Here is a 27,423-nt window from a genome sequence, read left to right as displayed (position 1 = left end):
GCAAATAGCTCTCCAAAAAATTTTGGCTTAGTGAACAACTGCACAATCTATCAAACATGATATGTGCCTCACAATGGCCTTTCCCTACTGCTTTGTAATTTAAAACATAATCAACTCTCAATTCTCTGAGTTTTACAGCAACTGTTCAAACTCCAGTTTCCTCTCATCACCCACCTTCTGCTGACTGCCTTATCTGTAACACTGGTGCACGCTGATGGAACGCCAGCTCATTCATTTAGAAGGTAAGCCCGGATCAATTACCATAAGACAGGAAATCAGCTGAGAATCTTGGAGGCATGCTGGAGGTATATATAAATGGCTTTTATGTTTTCTGTACTATGTAAATCCTCTATTAGCATAGCCAATAGAAGGGTGACTGAGGTGGCAAATTATTATTTTGAAGGCTGGTTAAAACTGACAAATATACCAATCCCTAGTTGTCATCACATGAATACATAGAAGCACAATTTACCTTTCGATGAAATGAATCTGAGCTTTAGGTGTAGAGAACTTTGCTTAGGGTTTTTGAACTTGATCTGTTCTTTCAGGTGAGACAAACTAAGATGCCTTCTTTTTCTCAAATCCTGGGTAAAAGGCAAAACTTCCTGGAAGCAAACTAGACCACTGGCGAATTTCCTAAAGCAGGGCGGCAGCTGCCTGGCTGGAAGGACATTCTGCACCAAGGCAGGCTGAAAATATCTGGGTGGAAACATGCATCTGGCCTCCTTGTCCAGCTCCTCCCTCCAGGGTGAGGTGTTAGCATGGTGGCCTCAGCAAACACTTGGGAATGCCAGGTGTCAGCCTTTTTCCTCCTGAGGTCTGGGACTAGCAATTACAAAACACACACAGGAGAGTAACATCATTCCTGACCCAGGGGTATTTTACCACTTTCATCTTAAATCATCAAACTTTTCTCAGTAGTGGTTACTTTGCAGTTGCCTATGTGGGTAAAGGCTGATGTCAGGAGTAAAGGCCAGTGTTCCAAAGCTGTATGTGAGCACATGCACACAGGTCTGCATGCAAATCTTTATGGGCTTGGCCAAGAGACCAAGTCAGCTGGGACCAACCCTGCCTAGTTCTTTACCTCTATCTGCTGCTGCACAGAAGTGCAGCTGCCTTGGGTCAACTGGTAATAAAGGAAAGAAAACTACGTTGAAATACAAACTGGGAGCTGTTTTCAGTCACCAGAAGTACTAAAGACTGATGCAAAATGTGGAAAATAAGCAACCTGATAAATTTACTTAAAAGTCAGTGAAGTATATGATTACTCTGTTTAGATCCATCAGAGATGCTTTGAACTGCCTATTTGTAAGTGGATCGCTGGTGGCATACGTGATGAGAAGCTGGTTTTATCCCAGGCTTTGGTCAGCACAGAGAATCCAGTATTGACCTGCAGAGATCTAAAATCCTTGCTACTCAAAGTGTGGTCCCGTGGACCACTGGCATCAGCCATTACCTGGGAGCTTATTAGAAATAGAGACTATCAAGGCCTGAGCTTCAGCCTGAATCAGAACAAGCATTTTAACAAGTTCCCCAGCATATGGTTAAGCCCAATGAGTCTGAGAAGTTTCTGAAGGACTGCTTTCAAGAGCCTGCATCAGTCTCAGTGCTAACTACAAGGCTGACTGGTTGTGTTCTATTCATGTAAAAAATGAGAATGCAAACTGCAACAAGTTCCACTGGGCTTTCCTGGTGGCTCAGTGGTAAAGAATTCACCTGCCAATGCAGGAAACACAGGTTTGATCCCCGATCTGAGAAGATCCCACGTGCCACGGTGCAACTAAGCCCATGCGCCACAACTACTGAGCCTATGCTTCAGCCCATGAGCCACCACTACTGAGCTCACGTGTCCTACGGCCCGTGCTCCACAACAGGAGAAGCCACTGCAATGAGAAGACCGTGACCCACAACTAGAGAGTAGCACCTAGAGAAAAGCCCGCACAGCAACAAAGACCAGCACAGCCAAAAATAAAATAATCAAATAAAATTATTAAAAAAAATAAGTTCCACCGCCAAAGCTCCAAGGGAACGTAAAAGGACACCTTGTTCTTTACTTTCCTTATATTAAAAAACTGTATACTTCAGATACTTGGAGAAAGACAAAATGACCTAAGTTCACGGTATCCAGATTTTCAGAAAAATGCTTGGATTTTGGTTATTTTAGACAGAAGATAGCAAGAGCTGAAAGTTTCAAACAAGCAACAAGAGCAGGGCTCTCCTTTCCAAGTCCCCCAGGACACAATGGACTTGCCTTTTGGAGGTTGATGGTGCTGACGTGCAGTTTCTTCATGGGCCCCGTTTCCACTGGTCCACTGGCTAAGGCATCACCTTGGCCGCTCCTCAGCATTCGATGCTGGTAAATCAGAGGGTCCTCCTCCTCGTCAGCCAGGGTATACCCCTGCAACCAGAGTTTACAGAACACCTGCGACTCCGCAAGCTGCTCCAGGTTAGAAAACACCCTTAACCTTCAGGTGGGTCCCACCTTTCAGAAGAGCCAGGATTTAGCCAGGTACGGACAGAATGAATCATGACCGGGCTGTATTCTGCATTGAGACCAGTCTGCGTTGGTCAGTCCCAGTTGCTGACAAGCACTGACTTAGGAGTATGAGCATGCAACTGGCACATAAGCAATAAACATGATGAAGAGCTGGGGCAGCAAGGAGCTGCTTGCTGCCTGTTTTTGTCAGGCCTAAGGGCTAAGGCTGGTTTCTACATTTTTTTAAATGACTGAAAAAATAATTGAAAGAAGACTGATATTCTGCAACACATGAAAATTATTAGAGAATCATATTTTGGTGTCCATAAATAGTTTTACTGGAATGCACCCTGGCTCATGTGCTTATGGATGCCTATGGCTGCTTCCAGGTGGCAGTGGCAGAGCTGAGTAGTTTCATCAGAGACCACTGAGCCTGCAAAACTGAAAAAATGCACTATCTTGACAGAAGTTTGCCAATCCCTAGTTCAGAGCCAAAGGGCTTCCTCAGTGGCTCAGCGGTAAAGAATCTGCCTGCGATGCAGGAGCCTCAGGAGACGGGTTCGATCCCTGGGTAGGGAAGATCCCTTAGAGGAGGGCATGGTAATCCACTCCAGTGTTCTTGCCTGGAGAATCCCATGGACAGAGGCGCCTGGTGGGCTACAGTCCATAGGGTTGCAAAGAGTTGGACACAACTGAACTGACTTAGCTCAGCACAGCACAGTTCAGAGCTAAAAAGCTGCATATATACCCATTGCTAAGAATACCAGTTAAGAAAGATGATGAGGGGGCTTGAGAGCAGAAACAAAGCACAGCTCACCTTGACTATCCTGCAGATGAGGACATCGTAGCGCTGATGGTTGATTCGGTGTCTCACCAGAACTTTGTTCACCATTGGAATGAAAATTTGGTACTGCAAGAGGAGAGCAAACAGAGCAGAAACCATTACTTTGGAGAGTGGGAAAGAGAGAAAAGATTATTAGCACTGCCTTATTACAGCTATTACTTCGGGGTTTGGGACTAGCTCTGTGGTTGCAGGAGAATCACTTTCTGGCCCCTGGGCTATGATCCTCACACCCACCGCCTTCCATCTGGGTCACTGCAACTGGCTTTTACGGTAATGGTCTCTCTGCTTCCACTCTTGGCCCAGTCTGTTCTTCCACACAGCACTAAGAGCCATCATTTAAAAATGTTAGGTCAGATCACAGTATTCCTGTGCTCAATCTCTCCAAAGACTTTCAGTGTTTCTCAGAGTAAAAGCCAAAGTACTTACAATGAAACAGCAATGTGCAAATTCTCGTGGGCGTCAGAATCACCTGGAAGGCATATGAAACCAGAGACTGCTGCACTCACAATCAGAGCTCTGGCTCGGCAGGTCCTGGGGAACCTGCAGTTCTAATGGCACCCAGCTATGTAGATACTGATGCTGCCTGTCGGGGAATCACATTCTGAGAACCACTGGTCACAATATGTAGCTTCCAGTGGGCCCATCACCAGCCCAGCCCTCACAAGGTTCTCTATGATCTTTCCAAGCCCTTTCCCCTGCTCCCCTGCTGAAGTCATTACTCTGCTGTTCCCTCCCTTCAGGTTCTGCCTTCTGGAACCTGTGCCTTTGCTCTTCCTTGTGCCTGCAGCCAGCTCCCTGGGCCTGGGCCTTTCTGTTACTTAGGTCTCTGCTGAAATGTCACCTTATCAGAGTGGTCTTCCTCACCTCCCCTAAAGAAACAGCGTCTCTCCCCACCCGTCACCCTCACGAGATAAATGATGTCTCAGAGCTTTGCTTCACTGGAACATGAGCTCTGTGGGAACAAGGACATCATTCTGTTCACTGCATCGTCCCCAGAACAGGACTCAGCCCACAGAGGTGGCTCAATAAACACTTGCTGAATGAAGAAGGGAAAAAGGGCATAAATGATTCCCCTCTGAGAGTGGTTGAGGCCTACAGACTGACAAGCGAAGGAGTTCGCTAAGACAGAAGAGCATGTGTGTCGAGGACTCCCGCCTCACCTTCTTTCCCAGCTGAAAGACGAGTGAAGACAACGTGTCCATTGCTGTGGAACGGAGTTCTGGGCTCTGGTCCAGTGTGCGTACAATCGGATGAATGATCCGAGAGGCATAGTCCGTGAAATCCAGAGACTCTGTCAGACGGTCCACAGTCTCTAGCGCGGCCCTACAACAACCGCTGAGATATAGTAACTACTGACACAGAGCCCAGAGTAACAGAAACAACTGAGGGCTACCTTAACAACTGGCACCTATTGGGAAGGAATGGCTTCTGACGTTATTTTGGGTGCACAGAGCCAACACGCACTGCAGTGGGATGGGGACAGTTAAGATTTCCAGAAGCCTGGTACACTTCTGGACTAACCTAATGGGAGTACATTTCTGGACTAACCTAAAATGACAAAAAAAAAAAAAAAAGAAAGAAAGATGGCCCAGGAACTTAGGAAAAGGACATTTTCAACAAGACATTTTAATGGTTAACTAGATTGATGACTGTTAGTCCCAGAGGGCAGGTGCTCACTTTCGAGAAGGCAATGGGGCTTCGGGGGCGTCAAATAACTTCACGATCGGGGGCAGCAACAAATGCAGATAGTCATCCAGGTTGGCACCGAACAGCTGGATTGCAGCCAGCAACTGCAAAGAGGAGCAGAGGCACGGCAATGAACAAGTACAGTCAGGGACCAAGTCCCTAAGTCTACAAAGGGTGGCAGTGGTAGGATAATTCCAAATTTGGGGGGCACTCTGAACAGACTTTAATAAGTTACTTGGAATTATATTCTCTTGGTAGCACAGTCTCCCCTCATATTGTTTTGCTTATATGCTACTTTTCTTTCTCTGAGCGTATTTCAATTGTAAGGAATCAGTGGCTGGGTAATAGAGAAAACTGCTCTGCCATAAACATTTACCAAGATTATTCCATTAAAGGAGACAAAACATAAAGATAATCAAGAAAGGGTCAGAAACATTGAATAAGCTGCACACTGCACACTTCAGGTACTGAAGTATTTCCCTAGATTCCATCTTTTAGGCTGAGTACCACCCTGTCACTCAGAACAGGTTCTCGTCTCTTAGATGACCAACTGGGGACTCTGACAGACTCTGGAAACCTCTCTAGAGGATGCCCCGGGATACTTACCTTGATGGAGACGATGCGGCCTGAGCTATTGTCATGCATGAAGACACGAAGCATGTGTGGAATCAGCTGGGGCAGGTAGAGCTTAAATTCACCCCCGAGGGCTACCACAATCTGCTCAATGAGGAGAATGATTGTGCTCTGGATGGAGGTGTTCATGACCCAGAATTCCTAGGAAGGGGGAAGACAAAGGAGCAAAGTCAGGGGCCCTTCTGTTGAAACAGGAACCAAGGAACTAAGATAGCTAAAAAGAAGCAGAAAGGCAGTGAGCATGGTCTTCCCCATGGAACCCTTCCCTGTCCTCCGCTCCCCAGGTCCTCCTGTACCCCACATCACAATGAACAGCTAAGCTGCATCTCCCCGAAAGCACCAGACTACTTTCATCCTCTGTGCTTCGCTCATGCTGCTCTCTGCTTAGATCCCACCTCTTGTCAGCTAAGCCCCACCTCTTTCCAGACCTGGCTCAAGCCTCATTTCTACTCAGAAGCCTTTCCTGTCTCTTTCCATCATACACTGTGGGTCCCTCTGCTCTCCTCTTTCCAGCACCTGCAATACTTAATTTTTTGTTTTTTTTGCTATCCTCCCTCGATTCAGCTGTAGGCTAGTTAAGGGCATGAAACCCGCTGATACATCTGTCTCCCTGAATCCAGCAGAGAGCCTGGTATATTCCAGCCACCCAAACCCATTTACAGAATGAATGGACCACCAGCTCTGCAGTGCTCTAGGAGCTCGCTAGTTGTCCAGGGTGGTTCTGCTTTGGGTACCACCTGGGCTCTGCCAGGCGGCAACTCTAGCGTTAACAAGATTTCCTGCTCTTTCTAAATAGACTTTGCTCAACAGCATCTCACATCTGTTCCAAACCATTTTCAGGACAAGAGAGTGCCACAAAGAGTATTTTTCTACAGTTATCCAATTATATCCCACATAAGTTACTAAAATGAAAACCTGGCCAACTGGCTCCAGATCCTGTCTTAGTACTACAAAGCAAATTGGTCTAACCTCTCACTCCAAGGAAAGCTGTCACTTCAAATCAATTCAGAAAGATCGTTGCCTAGTACTTTATTTAAAACCTCCAGACCAGGAGACTTAATGATGGCAACATATGCATATTAGTACTCTTGGTTGTTGCTAAGTCATGTCCGACTCTTTTGTGACCCCCATGGACTACAGCCCACCAGGCTCTTCTGTCCATGGGATTTCCCAGGCAAGAACACTGGAGTGGGCTGCCATTTCCTTCTCCAGGGGATCCTCTTGACCCAGGGATTGAACCCGAGTCTCCTGCTTGGCAGGTGGATTCTTTACCACTGAGCTACCAGGGAAGCCTGTTGGGCTTCCATTTAAATCAGAGTAGAAGTCAATGAAAAAACAAACAAAAAAGACAACTCCTTGGATGAAAGGCTTTAAAAGAAGTCTAAGTGGCTCAGTGGGCCTGCCAATGAAAGAGATGGGGGTTCAATCACTGGGTTGGGAAGATCCCACGGAGAAGGAAATGGTAAACCACTCCAGTATTCTTGCCTGGGAAATCCCACAGACAGAGGAGCCTGGCGGGCTGCAGTGCTTGGGGACACAAAGTGTCTGGCATGACTGAGCACGCACACATTACAACTACTACTCTCTACTGGAAGACTACCGGAACTCCTCACAAGGGGTTTCCCCTACCTCAAAGAAGCCAGACAGCCTCCCCAGGGATGTCAGCTGGATCACTGTTCACAAAGCCCAAGCTCTCCCTGGGCTGGGGGGAGCTTACTAAAATGCTGGATCGAGAGCCAAGGCAAGAGCCCTGTTGCACCTTCTGTATCCTGAAGGGAGTGAAAGCTGGATTTGGCAGGTGTAAGGCTCCCTGCCCCAAACCCCTATGCTTTGGCCATAAGTCTTTTTTTGGGAAGCAAGTCACAGATTACTTCAGCTTTGACCCAAGAGCACACTGCTTCCTCCTGTGCCACTCCCCACTTCCCTAATTCCATCCGACAAGCTCTTCAGCCCCCTGCAGCTCTCACTTATTTATACATATAGGAGTTATTTGGTTCTGAGGACTCATTTTTGGGGAAGCTCCATTTTTGAAGCCAGTCATTTGATTTTAGCCCTGCTGCCTCCTTCAAGCCAACTACAAAGGGCTGGTGTAGAAGAACAAAAATGACTGGAAGAAGTGTCTTCCAAATTTTTTAGGACACAGCCATCTCTGCAAAGCAACCTCCCCAGCAGAGACACTGAAATTATAAAGAACAGTAGGAAGCAGCCTCCCCAACTTCAAAACAGAAAAACGATACTATGGGGTCAATGGGGTGTCCTGTGTACCTGCTTAAAGCACATTATAACATCTGGGATACGAGCCCCCTCTCAGATGTGACTGCAGTCAGAAGGCAGCAGTCAGGCTGTAGAAAGCATCAGGAGAAAGCATCACCTTCCTCCTCAGAGTCTGACAGGAGCCCATCATATTTAATGGCCTCAGGAAGGCCCAATCCTCAGTCCTCTCTTAAGGCCATGGTTTTATAGGCAGTAAGGAAGAGGGCTTTTGTGGGAATAGTGAAGCACGGCTGTGATATTAAAGTGAAATTGCTCTGCTGTGTGTGAGGCAAGGATCTCAAGTCTATTTCTGGCAGAACAATTACTTCAGGATTTCTCCTCAGACTTCACACCTTGAACTCCTGTACCTGGGAGCCTGTAGCCATGGCCCCTCCACCCTTTCATGATCCACTGGGATACCATGCTCCACTTTTCATCCTCAGGTTGTAACAGCTCTATGACGACCCATAAAAAACATGTCCACGTCATCCAAACCTGCTTCCAGACGCTCCTGGACCCAAACCCCAAGGAACGGGCCAAAGCATTCATTTCTACTCACTCTCATGAGCGTGACTATCTCATCCATGTAAGGTCTGATGTGGCTCTTCACAAAGGACACTAACATTCCCAGCTGCTGGAACAGAAACTGAAACAGAGACGAGGTCAGCATGTTGGCACCACAAACGATGTGGAACTCCCAGGCCTACCCAGGGTCCACGTGAACCAATAAAGACAACCATGGAATTGGCTTCTGTACCACCCTATCTGCTGAGACTAAGCTTCAAAGAATGAATTTTAAAACTGTCGGCGGGAATGGTGGTGGGAGCTCAAACAACTGCCAGTGGCTTTACTCGCTAGGTGAGGCAGTTTCTGCTCAGCGGGGGCTTTGGGGCCAGACTAGCTGTTCTGAGTCATTTCTGTTACCTACTAGCTTCGTAACCTTCATTTAACTTCTCTGCACTCAGCCTCTTCAGTGGGAAAATGAGAGATAACAGTTCTTATCTCATAGGCCTGGTCTAAGAGTTAAATGTGCTGATACCTGGAGAGCACTAGAACAGGGACACAAATACTGTTAAAAGCCCAGCAAACACCATCTACTGGTGAAGGATTACTAAAAACGTAAAAAAGGACATGAAATTTTTAATTAACTATAAACGTATCTTTTATTAATTTAGTTAATTAACTGTAAATGTATTATTTTGCTTATTTTGTTTGTCTTAATTTACTACCACTTACTTTCTAAAATAAATACTTCTAACCATTATGGGCATCGTGATTCATTTGTAGTAATTAACTTAATTAGGTCTTAATTAATTAGCTAATTGTGTCTCTAAGACACTGTAAACCAAAACAGCAAGCAAATTGAGGGAGGGATGGGATAAGGAGATTCTATTTAGGCTGGTATCTTGCCACTATCAAGAGATGCCATTCATGAAATAAAGTTAGGAGTAAGGACAGCTTTGGTAAGAGAACTCCCAACTCTTTCCAGGTTTAAGATGTCTTCAAGGCGTAGTTTTTATTTTGTTATGATCCTCCGATAGTGCTCCATGTCAACATCAAGTAGCAAATCATACTCTAAACCCATGCCCCCAATTTTTATAGCTCTCTGCCTTTGCTGCCCTCCACTAACAAGGATAATTTCATACATATATATTTCCACCCTTATCCATGTTTTAAAACTTGGCTAAGTTTTAAAAATAAAGTGCTTCAAATAGTGAGTAATGGGCTGGCAGAACTCATTACCTAAAGAAGTGAGATTGACAGGCCTCTTCAATTATAGGACTGGGCTCAGAGAGTATGGAATAATTCTCCAAGTTCAACGATACCAGTGGATTCTAAGGGGGTTAGAACCCAGTTCCACGTGGGACACAGGCCTGACTCAGTGGAACTATCTCTTCCTAACTCCTGGGCACCTCCTTACAGAACCGCTGCTGACAGTTTCTGTGAAATGGTCCCTACAGTACATTACAGAGATCAAGGGACAAGAGACTCTAAAATACAATAGTTCTTGAGTTAAATTTGTGTGATGCACAACATAAGAGGAGGTAGAAAGTCTAAGCTGGAGGAAAAGCAGGGCACTGCGGATGGCAGGGAGGTCAAAGGAAACCTCGAGACAAAAGCATCCTGATCGTGCTGTTGTTTCCCATGAGGTGTCCAGCGGCAGCCTCTCCAGTGGCTGATTCACAGGCAGGCACATCAGTCCCAGGCAGGGAGCCCAGGCAGTCACCTCATTTCTTCTCCCTTAGATTCTTTCACAAGCTTTTTTCTCTTTTCCCTCCTGAATATTAGTATTTTAAAAGAACACATAGTTTTGTTCCTGAAAATACTTTCCTGGTGGCTCAGATGGTACAGAGTTCACCTGCAATGCAGGAGACCCAGGTTCGATCCCTGGGTTGGGAAGATCCCCTGGAGAAGGAAATGGCAATCCACTCCAGTATCTTTGCCTGGAGAATTTGTGGACAGAGGAACCTGGTGAGCTGCAGTCCATGGGGTCACAAAGAGTTGGACACGACTGAATGACTACCACTTTCACTTCGAGATGCCCTCCCAGGTCCCCTTGCTATGAAAAGCCTAAAAATAATGCATAAAAGATGACAAACACTGTTGGTACATTATCTGAACTGAAACCTTTTACATAAAGCCAAACCTTCAAAAAGTTACATATAAAGAAAAATGGTGAGGCTCTCCACCCCACAATCTGTCCACTGGCAAAAGGAGACAAATAATCTGCCAGTCTTGAGGTCGAGATAGAAGACAGTCTTCCTAAAAGTGTGTAATTTTAGGCCACACCCACACGATGAGTTTAGTTAACTTTTAACTACTTGTGTGGCTTGAGAAACTCTAAGCCAAGAATCTAACTTCAGTTCTCCTGGACCACGTGGTAGAAGCAAATGCAAACCCTCGCTGGAGAGACGCAAGTTCAGAGCATATATTCCAGTATTACTGCTCCAGGGGGAGCCCAGCTGAATATAATGCGTGATCCAAAATTGTAAAACATACAAGGACAGACTTACAGGCTTGCTGCCAGCATGACTTGGCAAAAACAATAAACAACAGAATTAGACCCATCGAAAATCCTATATATAGTAGAATTCAGTTCAATTCAGTCACTTGGTCTTGTCTGACTCTTTGCGACCCCATAGACTGCAGCACTCCAGGCTTCTCTGGAATTTGTGGACAGAGAATATAAAACAAATCTGCTTAAAATGCTTAAAGGAATAAGAATGAGAATTTTAAAAAATGAGTCAGGAACAAAGTACTATAAAAATATTAGGCGTGTTGCAAAGAACCCAGGATGACTTTAGAAATTATAAAATGTAGTAGGAACTAAAAACTCAATAACAGATCAAAGACATGGTTAAAGAATCAATGAACAGAAAATGGATGTGCAGACACATTCAGAATGCATCTCTGAGAGACAAAGATGAACTACACGATAAGAAACTAAGAGACATTAAGGAGAAAGTGAGAAGCCCCACATGTTGAATCAAATTCTGGAAGGAAAAATAGAAGGATGGAATCTTCATATTCAGACAGTCCACAAATCCCCAGCAAGGTTAAAAAGAGAAATGCAAATGCAGATTTGCAGTCCTGAAACCTCAGGACAACAAAAACGATGAGAAGATCCCAAACGGTCACAAAGGAAAGGGAGATTAAATACAAAGGAATTATAATTTTTCAAGAGCAACAAAAGAAGTCAGAAAACAGTGGGATAACATCTATAGCTGAAGGAGAATCCAGGATCGTATTCTCAGCTAAAAAAAGGTTTTAAAAGAGGGTGAAATAAAGATTTTTTTTTTCAGATAAACAAAAACAGCATTTACTTCAATGGATGCTCAGAAAAGGTATCTGGCTTAGAGAGAACGAAAATGACCCTAGGAGGAAGCTGAAGTGAATCTTCATAAGATTCACTTCATAAGAAATGAAGTGGCAAATGTGGATAAATATAAACAAATATTGTTTGAATAAAATAATAAGGTTTAATTTGGTATAAAAAAAGTGATACTACATAATATAAGAGGGAAGGGAGGTACTTTGAGCAGTCATCCCAAGTTCTGTATATTGTTCAGTGAAAAGGACAGACATAATGATTAATTTTAGACTTTGCTATATAAGATATGCAAATCGAATTTTATGGGTGAAAAAGATAAATTTGGACCCATTTCTCAATCTGTACACTGGGATATATACCAAAGAGCTCAAAGATCTAAATGTAAAAAGTGAAGCCATTTAAGTATTGATACAAGAAGAAACAGAGGTGAAAACGATGTATACACAAAGCTTTTCACTGCGGGATTATTTTAAATACCAAAGACTGGAAAAAATACAAACAGTCATCAGCAGGAACTGGTCAAATAGCTATGGTATGTTCACACAATGAAGTCCCACGTGTCTCTAAAGGAACAAAGGCGTTTCTCAATACACTGCCATGGTGTGAACTCCAGGATATGCTGTTGTGAAAGTGGGAAAAAAGCGAAGTTCCGAAGGTTTATATTATGTTACCTTCTGAGGAAAGGAGGTAGTAGACAAATATTTTCTCATATTTTCAATAATAAACAGTGAAAACATAAAATTTAAAAACTGGAAAAGCTGGTTACCTTAGGGGGAAGCATAGTAGGCAGAATTATGGCACCTCCAAAGACGTCCAGGTCCTAATTCCTAGACCTGTGAATAAACTACTTTACACGACAAGGGGGGCTTTGGAGGATGTGATTAGGGGGTCAGGACGCCAAGATACAGAGATTATCAGGGTGGGCCCAATCTAATTACAGGAATCCTTAAAAGCAGAGAGCCTTTACCTGTTATGTTCAGAGAGAAAGATTTGAGGGCAAAAGAAAAGTCAAAGAGATACAGTGTTGCTGACTTTGAAGAAGCAAGGAGGTGGCCAAAGAAGGCAGGCAGCCTCTAGAAGCCAGAAAAAGCAAGGAAAAGGGTTCCCCCTAGAGCCTCCAGGAAGGAACACAGCCATAAGCGCACCCTGCTTCCAGTTCAGTATGATCGATGTCAGACTGACGACCTAAAGACCTGTAAGACAATCAATCTGTGTTGTTTCAAGCTCCTACGTTGGTGGTGACTTGCTACAGCAAGGCGAATGACAGAGGAAAGAAGAAACAAGGTATGAGAATGGAGACAGAAGCTAGTCTTTGCTGAATATATCAGTCTTTTGTCTTACAGTTTTGACTTAGCAATTATGCTAATGTCTTACAAACCTAGAATGAAAGTTAAATTAGAAAAACACAAGAAATTTCTAAAAATTGAAAGGAAATAGGAATAAATAAATTTAACTATAAACCAAGTTGGTTTCACATCACTCAAAGGATTATTTCAAGTGACTCTGAACACAGTATTTTGGTGTATATTCCCAATAGGACACATCTTCAGAACAAAAACGAACTGCAAAAAACCTTGACCTGCACTCAGTAATCATAGTTAATGCTTGGTCATTTACTGTTTATATGTATAAACAATACATATACTCTGCAATATAAAACAAGTACTTACAGAGATCTCAGAACAAAGGAATCAAGATTTTCAGTGTAACAGGAAAGAGATACAAGTATAAAGTCAAAGAAGTAAAAAACAACTCTTTAATCTTAAATTTGAAATATCAGTATTAAGGTATGGATTATTTTTCCTTTTTAAAAACTACATATTTCTAGTTCTGTTCACTGAGAAGGCCTAGAAACAGTGACACAGCAGCAGCAAAGAGCATCCTAGCATACAAACTGCTGTCTCTATGTTCCATCTCTTACTTGAAGAAACCACAGCTCCTTGCAAGTGGCTATGCTGAGGCTGGAGTATAAGTCTGAAGTATCTTTTTTTTTTTTTTGCCAGAAAGAAAGAAAGTGATCAAAGACTAAGATCACTGGGCAGTTTAAAAAGAACACAAAGCCGGGTAGATTGAAATAATTAGATCATTAAAAGAAGACTGTCTTCAATACATAAATCCATGTATTGGCAGTGATATTCCAAAAAATGTCAGGGGGTCGAGGGGGTTGCCTGGGTCACCCTTTGAGAGACTGTCAGGGACCTGATTCATTATTCTGAAAAAGCGATGAAAGAATCCTGAGTCTGTTCTGCCCTTCCTGAATGAACTAGCCTTTAAATTGACTAAACTGTTGATGACATAAAGTTTTTTATAGATGATTTCTAACTAATAAATCCAGAAGGAATAACAGAAAATCACCACTTTGCAACTGCTATTCAAATAACAGTTCTAGGAAACAATAATCAATAAATACTAAAGTGATTGAGATAAAGGCGGAGGAAGAATGCAGAATCACACCGCCTGAATCCTCTGGTGAACCTGCACTTCACTAGAAGTGGATCACTTAGAAAATACCTGTTTACTAAATGCCCAAATACGAAGTATATGGTACTACCTATGAAGTATTTCTTGCCAAAAGAATAAAACCGGAAAATAATGAATCCTCTAAATCTAACCGGTCTACAAGAAACATTAAAAGACATCTTGATAATACAAGCAGGCAAATCCAGAATGGAAAATTCTATAGGACAAATGACCTGGTTTCTTCCACAAATACACAGAGTGAAAAGCAAAAAAGTGAGGGGAAAAGGAGAAGATACAGAAAGAGAATTAGATATATCAGCCAAGTGCCATGTTATTTGGATTCTGATTTGAATAAGCCAAATGTGAAAAGAAAATTTTAAGACAAACAAGGATAGCTGAAGAAGGGTTGGTATTAGATTACATTAAAGAATTTCATTAATTCATTAATTTCATAGGTGTTGTAATTGTGGTTATATGGAGAGGAGAGAACTGAATGGTGAAATATTATTTTATCTAGAATTTGCTTTAAAATGCCCCAGAAAAACAGTGTGTGTGAATGTGTGTGTGTGTGTGTGTGTGTGTGTGTGTGTGTCTAGGGCGGGCAGGTAATAAGATGAAACCAAATTGATAAGATACTTATAACTGTTGATGAGTATGAGAATTTAATATAAGTTGTCTACTTTTCGTTTATGGTTAAAACATTCCATTACAAAATAGAGGGCAAGAGATAAGAAAATGAAAGCTCAATCAAGCCCCAAAAAGAAAAGAAAGAAAATACACAAGGTAGGACAAAAATAACGCACTGTGTAAGATGGTGGGTATCAACCTAAATTTATCAGCAATCACAATAAATGTAACTGGACTGAAATGTACTACTTGAAAGACAAAGATTTTCAAATAGATTAAAAGTTAATCTAGCCATATTATTATATATATTATTATGAAATACCAACCTGAAGCAAAAAGTCAAAAGACAGTCAAAAGTAAAAAGATAAGAAAAGACACGCATCTCCAAAAAAAGCTGGTATAACTAAATTAACATTAGTCAAAACAAATCTCAAGGTATTATCAAAGACAAAAAGGGTCTGTAAAATGATAAAAGATTCAGCTCACCAGGAAGATATGATGATTTAAAATGTGTATGCACCTAATGATATAATCCCCAAATTAACTACACTATGAGAAATTTATAAATCTATCCTTGTAAAAGAGAATTTTTATTTTACTTCTCTTAGTACTTGATAGATTAAGCAAACAAATATTAATAATGATATAAAAGATTCAAATACAAGTTCAAATCTAATAACATATGTAAAACCTTGTGCCTAACATTAGCAAATACACCCTATTCCCAAGTGCAGAGGAAATGTTTGCTGAAAACAATCAAGCATTAGATGATTAAGGCAGTTACAGCACACATCAAAGAATCATAAACCCAAAGCAATTGAGTTAGAAACTGCTATCCAAGAAAGAGATTTAAAATCCTACATTTGCAAATTAAAATACCCACTTCTAACTAACTCGATGATGAAAGAAGTCATAACAAAGATTAGAAAATACTTCTGAACAGTAATGAAAACACATTATTATTCAGCAATAAAAAAGGAATGAACAACCTGAACAACACAGATCAATCTCAAAAGTGAAAGAAGCCAAACACAAAAAAACTGTGTATGCTTCTAATTCTATGCATATGTCCAGAAAAGGCAAATCTACAGAGGCAGAAAGTAGGTAAATGGTTGCCTAGAGTTGGGATAGGAATGGAAAATGACTGCAAACGGGCAGGAGGTTTCTCTCTGGGGTTATGAGAATTTTCTAAAATTAGATTGTAGTGATGTTGCAACTCTGCAAATATACTAAAAATCATTGGATTTTACATGCAAGAAGGACATAAGAAGGATATATTTTTATGGCATGTAAATTTCACCTCAATAAAGTTTTTGAATGCAGCAGCTACATTTAATTTGCAAATTAAAATATACACTTCTAATTTAACTTGGAGTTAAATGTACAGCCTTAACAGATTACATTTAGACAAGGAGAAACATCAACCATAAAGAAGCTAATATCTAATAATTCTTTTTTAAAGCAGAAATAAGAAAATAGAAGCAAAGTAATAGTAAAGAGCAGATTAATGAAATAGAAACAAAGATATAAGAGAGAAGAGAAACATGGGACTTTCCTGATGGTCTAGTGGCTAAGACTCCCAACACAGGGGGTGCAGGTTTGATCCTTGGTCAGGGAACTAGATCCCACATGACACAATTAAGAGTTCCCATGTTGCAACTAGATCCCTCATGCTGAAACTAAGATCCAGGGCAGCCAGAAAATAATACACGTAAATTTTAAACTTTTTTAAAAAGAAGAGAAACAAAAGCAAAAATTGGTTCTTTGAAAAATACTATGACAAACCTCTACCAAAAAATTAAAATATAAAATAGCGAACAACTTCATACCAATAGATTTTACTATTCAGATAAAACAAATACTTTCTTAGAAAAATGTGACTCAAATTGTCTTAAAAAGAAACAGAAAAGCTAAACAAATCTTTGAAACTGTGGTTAAAAAAAAATTATAGGTCAATTCCTCTCAGGAACACAGATGTAAAAATTCTAAATTACATATTAGATAGAAAATCAATGTATTAAAAAATATAACCAAGATGATTTTGACACAAGATATCAAGGGTATTTTTAGCACTAAAACACGTATCAGTGTAATTCAACATATTAATATATTAAAAGAAAAAAACCAAATGATTATCACAAGATTAAAAAAAAAAGGCATTTGATAAAGCTAATACTTATTCATGACAGATACTCTTTAGCAAATAATACCATAAGGGAATATTTATATCTTTAAAAAGCTACCTATCAAAAACCTACAGCAAACATTATGTTTATTGCTGAAATTTTAACTGCAGACCCATTACATCAGGAACAAGATTAAAGGTTTCCTCTATTACAGTCTACTCAACACTACAGTGAAGGTCCTAGGAAGAAAAGTAACAACAGCTTTAATGACTAAAACAAAAAAGGCAAAACTGCTTTTTATTTTCTGCAGATTATATGATTATCTAGTGAAAACCTGGGAAAATATACAGGTAACTTATTAGAATTAGTAAGAAATCAATGAGGTTGATTATGTAAAAATAAACTGCACTTGTACACTTTAGGAGCAAAGCTAGAAAATACATTTTCTAAAAAACATACTATCTTTTCTGAATGTACATCAAGTTGAACCATATGATCAGAGAAGGAAAAATAATTACTTCCAATATCTTTTAAAGGCAGTACTCTGACTGTATACCCTTGTGGAATATATTCTAAGAACAGCAGGAACTGCAAAGCCACCTTGAACTGTATTCAGTAGGTTTGCTGTAGGTAGTGGTACAGGTACGGTAATCACAGAACTACAGTGCGGGCTCTATGGTTTAGAGAAAGAAAAAGACCAAGAGAGAGGAAGAGGAAGAGAAAGGGGAAAATTATTCTTTACAGAAAAATGCCAGCTATTAGAAGCAGAAGGAATAAAAGAACTAAAGTCATTACTTTACAAACAGCATGATAACTGATTTCAGCAAGGATCCTCAATGGAGGCTAAAATCACTGGGTGAAAGGTAGCTGGGGAAGAGGACAGTCACACAGTCTCAAAGCTATTACCCCACACGCTACTGATGACTGAGGCAAACAGGTAACTTTAAATGGAGAGATCTGATAAACACCAACCGTACCACGTGCTCAAACTTAGGACCAACAATAACAGGACAAACTGACATTACCAGATCCAATAAGAAGTATTGTAACTGCACCTCTGGAGTATTCACAGAAGTGTGTGACTTAAATCTAGTCATGAAGAAGAAATCAGAAATCCACTGTGGGATGTTCCATCAGATTACTGGACTGAACACTAGATTACTGAGAATAACAATGCTGTCCCGTCCCACCAGCCACTCATCTTTTAGCCATTCTGAATGATATGACAGGAAGCTGGGTTGAGCTGATGAATCCTACACACCTAGGTGTCAGAAGCTCAGGGAAGTTAATGGCAAGCAGAGTCCATTATAAGGAAGCCAAGGCGCAGATGGACCTTCCACACAGGCACTGGGCAGGGAGGAGCAAGGGTCAGGGGTTTAGGCACTTACTTCCCGGATGGCCCCGTCACAAACCCGAATGACATTCAGGAATGTGGGCATGACCTGGGGCAGGAACTGCACGCACTTGAGCCCCAGGGACTTGAAGATGAAGGTGATAGCCTGGACAACCATGGTGTGGTGGTGAGAGAGGGACTGGTCTCGGAAGATGCGCATCAGGGCCACCATGGACACGGCCGGGTAGAACTCGTCTAGAGGCAGGTTCCCCATGTTGACCAGCATCTCGCTGGTGCTGTAGTCAGCTAGGACCAAACAGCAATGAGGGTCGTGAGCTACACGCGACTCTCACTGTGGACAAAACATGGTTAACAACAGACAAAAATCCTCCAGACACTCATTAGCATTCGTGTCTCTCTCCCTGCCACATTCTAACAGCACTGGGAATACAGGGTATATTAGGAACCAATGAATAGGCTCTCACCATGAAGGACACAGAGTTTTTGGCTTGTCTGTTATCTAAACTATGAAAGCCTAAAACAGTACATGATAGGTTTGCTTTAAATTGCTGTGTTTAATTTAGCTTCTTATCATTCCAGTTCACAACTTTGTAGCTGAAACCATCAATAAAAATAATTACTCCCCCAAGTGAAAGTAAGGGGGATTAAATTAGGTAAACATCTGTTCAGCAGTTGCTTGGTCCCCCTGGGGAATTCAGACAAGTTAGCAACAAATGCTACCTGACCTGAACAACAAGGATCTCAAGGACTGGGGGTGGAGAGGGTATGGAGGGTGGGGGAATAAGGACCCTGAGAAGCAGAACATCCAAGAGACCGGATGACACGGTGCTGAGGGTGGAGGAACACCTGGAGGACATGGCTCAGGCTCCGCTTGACAGCTGGGGGTCTGACAGGGCATCATCACAGGCACACTTCTCTAACACACAGAACACACTGGAAGCAGAAGGGGCCCATCCACAGAGTTCAGAAACAATTAGTTTATTTACTTTATTTATTTATTTTATTTTGCTGAACTGGATGGGGAAGCCACTGTTGAACTTTCCTACTTTCAGATAAGTCTGCCTGAAGGAGACAGTGGGTTAAGTCTAGAAAACTTGCCGGCATCCCCAGGCCCTACCCAATCTCTCAGGCTATTTATCTAAAGGCAAAGAACTCCAGGGCCAGACCACTTGATGGAAAAAGAACCCTGGATTCGGATTGCTACCTGCTTTTCTATGCCCTCTGAGCCTTGTATCAGATTTCCCTATCAATTAAAATTGGGACAATCAGTTCTACCCTCTTCCTCCTTGGGTGCCACGGGAAGAGAAAACATCAAACAGGCACTAACAAAGAATGACAGATGAACAAATGTGATGGGGTGATAATTCACCTCTTTCTCATCAGCACAAAAAGTGAGCACAGACATAGTCTGTTAACCCTTAACAAAGAACCCAGGCAAACAGGGAGACTAGACACAGCGCCCTTCCTATGATTCAAGAGCAAACTACTGACGTTCCATTCAAAAGTCACCAAGTGAACCAGTGAAGGATCATTTCATAGTTATCCAGCACCAGGCTCTTTCTAAACAAAGCCAGTGAGGGCTTTGTGAGGCAAGCACTTGGCAAGCCACTCACAGATCCCCTCAACTTACAAGAATCCTGACTTGACTTGGACTCTGACAGGCTGACGGCAGAAGCGTCCCGGGACTGGTCGATCATGCCAATGTTCACTTTGTGCTTGTAGGGATCCAATGCCCCTAGGAGCCCCAACACACGGATAGCCTGTGTGGGAAAGGGGTGGGGGAAAAGGAAAACATTCATCACAGCACCTGACTACAACAAAACAGTGCTCACGGACACTCCTCTCCCGTTCCCAGCTACAGGGACAAAACAGAAAGGGAGAGGAAGTCTCATCAACACCGCTGGAGAGTGTTAATGCCGCAAACATCTCCCACTCTCTCTCCATTCTCCCAGCAAGTCTGTAAAGACTAAGTCTGACAAGCTTCCTACCTCCCGCCGTGTACCCTGGTTTTGCTCAGTCTTCAGAAAGTTCAGCAGCACCTCCAGCAATGTGGGGTACTTCCTGTAGGGCTCTACCACGTAGCCAGTGCTGGCCACCAACTGCCCCAAGGTCCACAGAGCCACCTGGACAGGAAAAAGGTCACATGACTCATACAGCCAGTAAGAGAGAAAAGAAAACATACTTCGTACTCTTTGTTAAATGGTTATAACAAAGAGTTAAAGGCTATTACAAGAAAAGAATTTCCAGTGAAGACACTAACCATAAACACAAATCCTGAGAGCTGGGATATAAAAACAAGGCTACAAATCAATACAACCGTCACTGGATCAAAGGTAAAGAGCAGACCTGCCTTTCTCAAAGGAAATACACAGTCCTTCTCACCATGGATGATTGATAGAAGAAGTCTGACCCAAAAGGAAATTAAGGTTGGTCTTACTTTTAGTCTAGGCACCTAATAATCTCAATGACCAAAGTGAAACCAGGGTGGGGAGGGTGGGCTGGAGCTCTGTTGGCCTCTACAGCCAGAGGCCAAGGCACTCTTTTTCCTTTTAGGAGGCTGGAGCTCTGACGGGTGATCTGTAATTTTTTTTTTTGTCTAGAGGAAACGGCACTGGTCAGCTCTAACACTGACAACAACTCTGGGTCAGGATGACAGCTAATTCGGTTCCAAGTCTTTTTTCTTTTCACTAAGTCAACAAATGTTTCCAAGTACCCACTATGTGCTAGCCATTGCTTGGGGACACTAAGGTGACAGAGGTCCCTGGCCTCATGGGCCTGTCCTGTTCAAAGAGGAAGTGGTGCTACTCACCTGCCTTTTGGCCAACAGAGAGGAGTCTTGGAGCATGTCCATGATGATAATAAAAAGTTCATCAACCCATTTCCTCATTTCAAGGCCACTAACCTACAAAATGAAAAAGGACGTGGCAGACAGCATTAGAAATTATGGCATTAAGAAGTATTTTGACCTCATCAGAGGTATAATCACATTCTTCCCATCCTATGGGAAAAAACAGTTGTCACCTTACCTGAGCCAACTCTCCTATCGTAGCCAAGACATTATTGATCACACCTGGGTTTGGATCAGGGTCTGGATCTTTCAGTTTCAAAATTAAAGCCTATGGAAAGAAGGTACAAGAAAATGAATCCTGGTAAGAATTGACTAGGACACTTCTTTTCACATAAGTAAAGTTCACCCCAGAGATCATCTCAGACACAGGTAAATTACTTCTCCGGCTTTATGAATCCAGGGTTCCTCTGGTATGTAAATTCTCCTTTCTCCATACTGTACACAAGTCTGATGTAAGAGGGAGCTGGGAAGTGCCATGATTCACAAATGTTTCCCATGCCTTTTCTAAACTGCATCTGTGTGACCATGTACCCACATTCACATAGGTTGTGACACGCTTCACATGACTCAACATATCAGATTTGAAGGCTGTCTCCGATGAGTATATATTTTTGCCTGTGTCCTGCGGCATATGGGATCTTAGTTCCCTGACCAGGGCTCGAACCTGTACCTCCTGGACTGGGAGAGCAGAGTCTTAGCCACTGGACCACCAGGGAAGTCCCACTGCCTCAGATTTTAAAGCTCACTTATTTCTTCACTTTGGGGGAGCTTCTTTATGCTGCTGTTTTCTCCTCTCCAAGAACATTTGATAATTGATGATGTGCTTGAAACACTACATCAGGAGGAGAGCACTTTCCTGCAACTGGTGAAATTCTTGGTATCTTGAGCTGCAGGTGCTTGATGCGGCTCTTGTCCCTGAGTGTGGGACCAAAGAAATGATCTACTTTGTTCAGTGTACCAGTGAACAACGAAACACTCCCTTTGTCCCAAGACAGCCTGGAGAGATAGTACCTGTCTCTGTCTGTTGCAGATTACCTTCAGAATAGGCTCCATGTAGGGGCGGATGAGCCGCGGGGCGTTGGAGACCAGGTGGCCCAGCATGCGGGCACTCTGCTCCTTGATTCTTCCAATGCCGCTGTGCTCCAGCTCTGTGAGAATCTGTAGGTAAGAAAGGCTCTCTATGGCAGAGGAAACTCAACAGCTGCTGTGTGTCTGAAGGGAGAATGAGGTGGGGACTAGAGGAAGGAACCAGAACGGGATACTCCACAAGCAAGGCCATCTCTGCCGCTCATAGAACAGTCCTGGAGACAGCAGTGACAAGCGGAAAAACTGCTTGAAACCAGCCCTTCTGTCATAGTGCTCGACGGGCCCTTGGTCCTCTGTGAAACATAGCATTTAACAGTGTAGACAGTCATAGGAGACTGAGAAAACACAGGGCTCACTGTCAACAGAGTTTTGCAAAAATAAAGACTGATGCAAGGGCTCTCTGCAAAAAAAAATCTTTGCAGATTCCAGTCAGCAAATCACTCAGAGTAGCTATAAATGATAACAATGGAATCGAAGACCGATGATGTTGAAAGAAATACTGAAACTTAGCAGTGCTTCTGGGCACCTCTAGATAAACCTAAACAGGGATCATACCAACAGGATCCCCTTGAATCTTAATGAACAGAGATAACATGTGTGATCTAAGCAACCTGCTGAAAACACCAGCAAATCAGCATGTTATGCTCCTGGGGACACAAACAACTTAATATAGACAAACTTCTGGAGAGCTGAAGTTGCCAGAAGGAAACCTCTGCACAGTGGGAAAAGGGAGAAACAAAGCTCATGTTAACTCAGCTACCCAGAGGAGGAGTCCCCAAGTTAATGTTTCATCTTAGATTATTGCTTTACTAATCCCAATTTCCTGGACGCCCCTAGCCTGTTGTCAGTAGGTCACAACAGATAGCAGTGAGAAGGGATGGAGAGGGATACTAAGGACAGACCTGTAACTGCAAGAAGAGACGGCTGTCTGGGAGGAAACGGCTCCAGGGAGGAATGCACAATTCTCTGGGACAGCATGGTGCCAAATCAGAGAGTCCTCAATTTACTCCAGAGCCAAAGAGCATCGCTGAGCAAGGGCAGTGGGTAATAAGAATACCCAGTGCCGTCCCTGATGATCAAGACGCCAAGAAGAGACCACAGCACACTTGGGTGTGGTCCCTTACCAAGGCATGAAAATGTAGAATTCAGCATGGGGAAACTTGTATCAAAGTTTAAAACCAAGAAAAATTATTTAAAATTTTTTCCCAAGCAGCCCTTGTTTTATTCATTCCTTTTGCTAATAAAGTGTTCCCAGATTTGAGCCTTCTGATAAAACAGAAAAAATGAAATGAAATAAAATTCTGGTATTTCAAGGGCTGAGTTCAGTACAGAGTAAATTCATTTAATGATGCTTCACATTTTCCAGTATCAGAAAAATGAGAAGGCCTGACAGCTTACTGTAAACTTCTCGACGACACAGGCTACCCCTGGCTGCTTCACTGACGTGCTTCCAGTACCCAGCAGTACTTGGAACATAGCAGGTGCTCAAAACATCTGTTGTCTGAATGAACATACTGATATTCTCATTAGGAATTATATCCTTATCAAGCTTACTTAGTACAGTTTGAGCTGCCAGGCTCAACAATGATTTCTTTTCCTTCCCCAAACTTTACTTATTTCAAGAAGACTTAAAATGACAGGCACCCCTAACACAGGCCAGCAGTTAAGAAATAAACCATTAAGCTAAAAGCATAAGTGACAATATAAATATAATATTTATTTGTTCACTGATGACTTTATTCACTGTTACTTTAATTACGATAAACTGTGAATAAATGATATTTCTTTAGGATAAAAGTTACATATATTTATAATTTTCTATGTTTAAGTGCTTTATTTGTTAGAAGCATTTATTTACTTCAAAAGAAACCATGGGGAGGGTCACGAAGCTGAGGGTGAGGTAGGGACAGGATGGAGTGAAGGGACGGGAAATGACCGAGTAAGCCACGCTGAGACCCAGAGAGGTCGGTAGAAGTAACACAAGGCAGGCAGGACTGTACCCCAAGCATTGCTCACAATGTGGCCAGAGAACTTACTTAGGTAGATGAAGACAAAAACCAGGGGATAAGTTTCAGGAGCTCAAGCAGCAAGGTCAACCTGAGGCTCTAGTCCAATCAGCTGAGCTTGGCATCTGGCATTATTGAGCAAAGATAGCCAGGGAGCCAGGGACCACAGAGCAGGGGCAGTGATAATGAGAAACAGAGCTGGGACCTCTCCTGTGCTCGGCCTCTGTGGCCGGCCTGGCAGCAGTGGGAGAATTAGGAGGGGAAGGACAGGGAGGCACTGGGCCAACTGACACCCTCTGCAGCAGATGCAGAAAAGAGGAGCCAGAAGTGGATTTGCTGATGACTTGCCAGGAAAAAGGAAGAGCTGCATGAGAGGTCAGCCTGGGCCTAGGAGGTCTCCTGGAGTCACACTGACAAGAGGCCTATGAGGTGATAAGCACTTGAACCACAATTATCAAGCCGGGAAAACATGTGGACTCTTGGCACCAAATGTGGCTTCTACCAGGCGTCTCAACCCTTCTCCCCCTTCCTCCTCTCTTTCCCCATACAGTGCTCACAGGAGCGTGTGCTCACAGGAGCGTGCCCTCCCCACCACCCCGAGGGGTGGCCGTCACACCCTCACCTGGATGAGCATCTTGCGCAGGAAGGGCATGACGAAGGCTGGGTTCATGCTGCTGAGCCGGCCCACAGTGCAGATGGCCAGCTCCCGGATCTCAAACACCTGGTCATTCAGAGCCACAAACAGGGCCTGCAGGTTCTCCGCCTGGGCCAGGTGTGCATCAAAGCGCTCGTCCAGGGACGCCAAGACACAGTAGCGGATGTCGGGGTCTGCAAGAGCAAATGAGCCTTTCAGTGCTTCTACTCTTTCATCCCTCCAGTCCTTTCCCACGTCTGCCTCCACTGCCATCATCCTAGAGGGGGACTCCAGACACCCTTGTCTCACCGAACTTGTCATTTTCTTTCTCTACTGAAAGGACAAAGATGACAGAATTTAAGGCTGATTATCTTACACAATAGGCTGGCGTGGCCAAACCTAACGCCTTGCCAGAAGAAGAGCTGGACATCAGTTTGTTGAGGCCGAAGGATTCCAGAAGGACCACGCAAGGAAGCTGGCTACTTCTAACTGTACCTGGCACCTACACTTCCCTAGACTGCCTGCATCTCAAACTTTACCAGGATCGGTTATCCCAACCACGAGCAGTTTGCTGAGCACATCTGCCACCACTTGCACTGCAGTCTGGCTGACCACATGAGCGTGGCCACTGATGAGGTGGACAGAGGGTGTGAGCAGGCGGGAGCAGGTGCGGGCGGCCTCCATACGGATCTCCTTGTGCTCGCTGTTCAGGAAGTGATCCGCACAGTGGCGGACAAACTGGGTCAGAGAGTGGCCTGGATACAAGGGCAGAGAGAAGACAGAATGAACACCGCTGCTTTGGACAGCAGCTCTGTGACTCACTGGCTGCAATTTCCACTTAGTGGCTACTAATTTAATTTTCAGCAAGATGTTGATCAGCAAGATACTGACCCAGAACTCTTCTCTTAAAAAGGTAACAAATGGGATTCCAATGGGCAGAAAGGCAGATGGAGAAGGAACTGGGAGACGTACAAAAGACAGTTCCTTCCTGCTTCCATCCTAATCTTTTATTTCCTTCAAAAAATGAACTATTTTGTTTTATTCTGACACTGTTTTTCATATTCCCAGAGAGAAAAACCATTTTTGATCAAATTTACCTTGTCTATTTTAGTTTCCAGATTCAAATATCAAAAAGAGAGTTTGATGTAGGCTGAGTTTAAATATAACTCCTTGCTATTCATTAGAAATAAATTATCCTGAGTGTTAATCAGTGTAACTGGAGGAACTGAAACGGGAAATCATGGACGCCGTAAGTACTCAGACAGCACATCTAGACTTCTTATACTTGCTGTTTCTCTGCAGTCTTGACCAGTACCACCTACGTGATCTTAAATTTCATCTACGTGTGCATTTTTCTCTCCTGAAATATATCTCCCTAGGGTGTTAACGTGGGTTTTTCTGCAGCTTGGAATTCCAAACTGAACTGCATAGTACAGTACTCTTGGAAATCATACAGCCATAGTAACAAAAACACCCCAAGCCCTGCTTATACATTTTAAAGCATTAAACACCATCTCAGCTACAGGGAAGTAAGAAAGTGCAGAGTCCACCTCTGTAGCATTAGTTCTTTGGATTAATGCATACTATTCTTCAAAATATCTGTACCCCCTACCCACTTTTCCTGTCTTTGTATGAGACAAAGAAACAAAGATAGGAATTAACAATATATAGAAAGAATATAGGAAGGATGAGCTGCTGCAGAATCAGCCACCCTGTCTCCAGGACCCAAGCCAGAGCCAGGGATTCTAGGCACCCTCAGTCTGTTCTCCAGGTTCCCAGTGTCACTGACTTTCTTGGCAAGAGTCACCACCTTTTCTTACCTTCAAATTCAAAACTGCCGAGAGTTCGGAGAGCAAGGGTGATGCTGCCCACATCACTGGCCTCAGGGAGGGTCGTGAGACCAGGGGAAGCCAGCTGATGGGCCAGGCCCTTGGGCATGCCGGGGTGCCGGAGGGGTTTGTGCATAAGGACCAGGGACAGCATCTTCAGGAGCCCGTCTTGGATGTCCTTTTTCAGCTGTGGAATCTGACGGCTCAGGTCATAGAGCACAGCTGTGAGGGCAGGGCTGAAGGGTGGGAAACCAGTCACGACAAGGGCATGTGACATCTGGTCTGTTCTGGAGAAGAAACAGCCCTTTCTCTCCAGAACAGGGACTGGGTCCCATCTCTGCTTGGTTTTTACAGCAGAAAGAATACTATAAAATTGAATATATATCCTAAAATCTCTTGGTCTGATTCCGGATTTCAAAACAATCTATGATTTTGTATTGAGCAAACCTGTTTACTATAATTTAGCCACTAAAACCAAGTCTCAATAAGTTACCTGGGAAGCAGATTGACAGCATCATCCTTATTTTATAGATGAAGAGAACGAAAGTGTAGGGAGCTTAAGTAATTTGCCCATAATAATATAAATGACAACTGCGAACATTACCAGAGCGTTTCTTAAACACACAGCACTTTGTGAACTCTTCTACTGAATCCCCAGGACAAATCCAGACAATAGGAATTGTTATTGTACCCACTTTTCAGACTAGAAAGCTGAGGCTCAGAGAAGTT

At 43.0% G+C, this 27,423-nt stretch overlaps 1 protein-coding gene across 1 annotated transcript in view; it reads right to left on the bottom strand.

Annotated features, from left to right (window-relative positions):
- Positions 1-27,423, bottom strand: part of MTOR (mechanistic target of rapamycin kinase) — a 123,707-nt gene that overhangs the window by 79,927 nt on the left and 16,357 nt on the right. The window contains exons 11-25 of the mRNA XM_002694043.7: positions 26,686-26,930; positions 25,405-25,620; positions 24,854-25,059; positions 22,175-22,297; positions 21,318-21,407; positions 21,101-21,193; positions 20,280-20,414; positions 19,922-20,051; positions 18,326-18,576; positions 8,452-8,538; positions 5,613-5,780; positions 4,998-5,110; positions 4,481-4,643; positions 3,294-3,386; positions 2,252-2,398 (exon numbers count right to left, since the gene is read on the bottom strand). Of these exons, the coding sequence (XP_002694089.2) occupies positions 2,252-2,398; positions 3,294-3,386; positions 4,481-4,643; positions 4,998-5,110; positions 5,613-5,780; positions 8,452-8,538; positions 18,326-18,576; positions 19,922-20,051; positions 20,280-20,414; positions 21,101-21,193; positions 21,318-21,407; positions 22,175-22,297; positions 24,854-25,059; positions 25,405-25,620; positions 26,686-26,930 (2,260 nt within the window). The remainder of the gene's footprint in view (positions 1-2,251; positions 2,399-3,293; positions 3,387-4,480; positions 4,644-4,997; positions 5,111-5,612; positions 5,781-8,451; positions 8,539-18,325; positions 18,577-19,921; positions 20,052-20,279; positions 20,415-21,100; positions 21,194-21,317; positions 21,408-22,174; positions 22,298-24,853; positions 25,060-25,404; positions 25,621-26,685; positions 26,931-27,423) is intronic.

This window comes from Bos taurus, chromosome 16 (genome assembly GCF_002263795.3).
Source record: "Bos taurus isolate L1 Dominette 01449 registration number 42190680 breed Hereford chromosome 16, ARS-UCD2.0, whole genome shotgun sequence".
Classification (NCBI taxonomy): domain Eukaryota; kingdom Metazoa; phylum Chordata; class Mammalia; order Artiodactyla; family Bovidae; genus Bos; species Bos taurus.
This window is presented reverse-complemented; position numbering and strand designations above follow the sequence as displayed.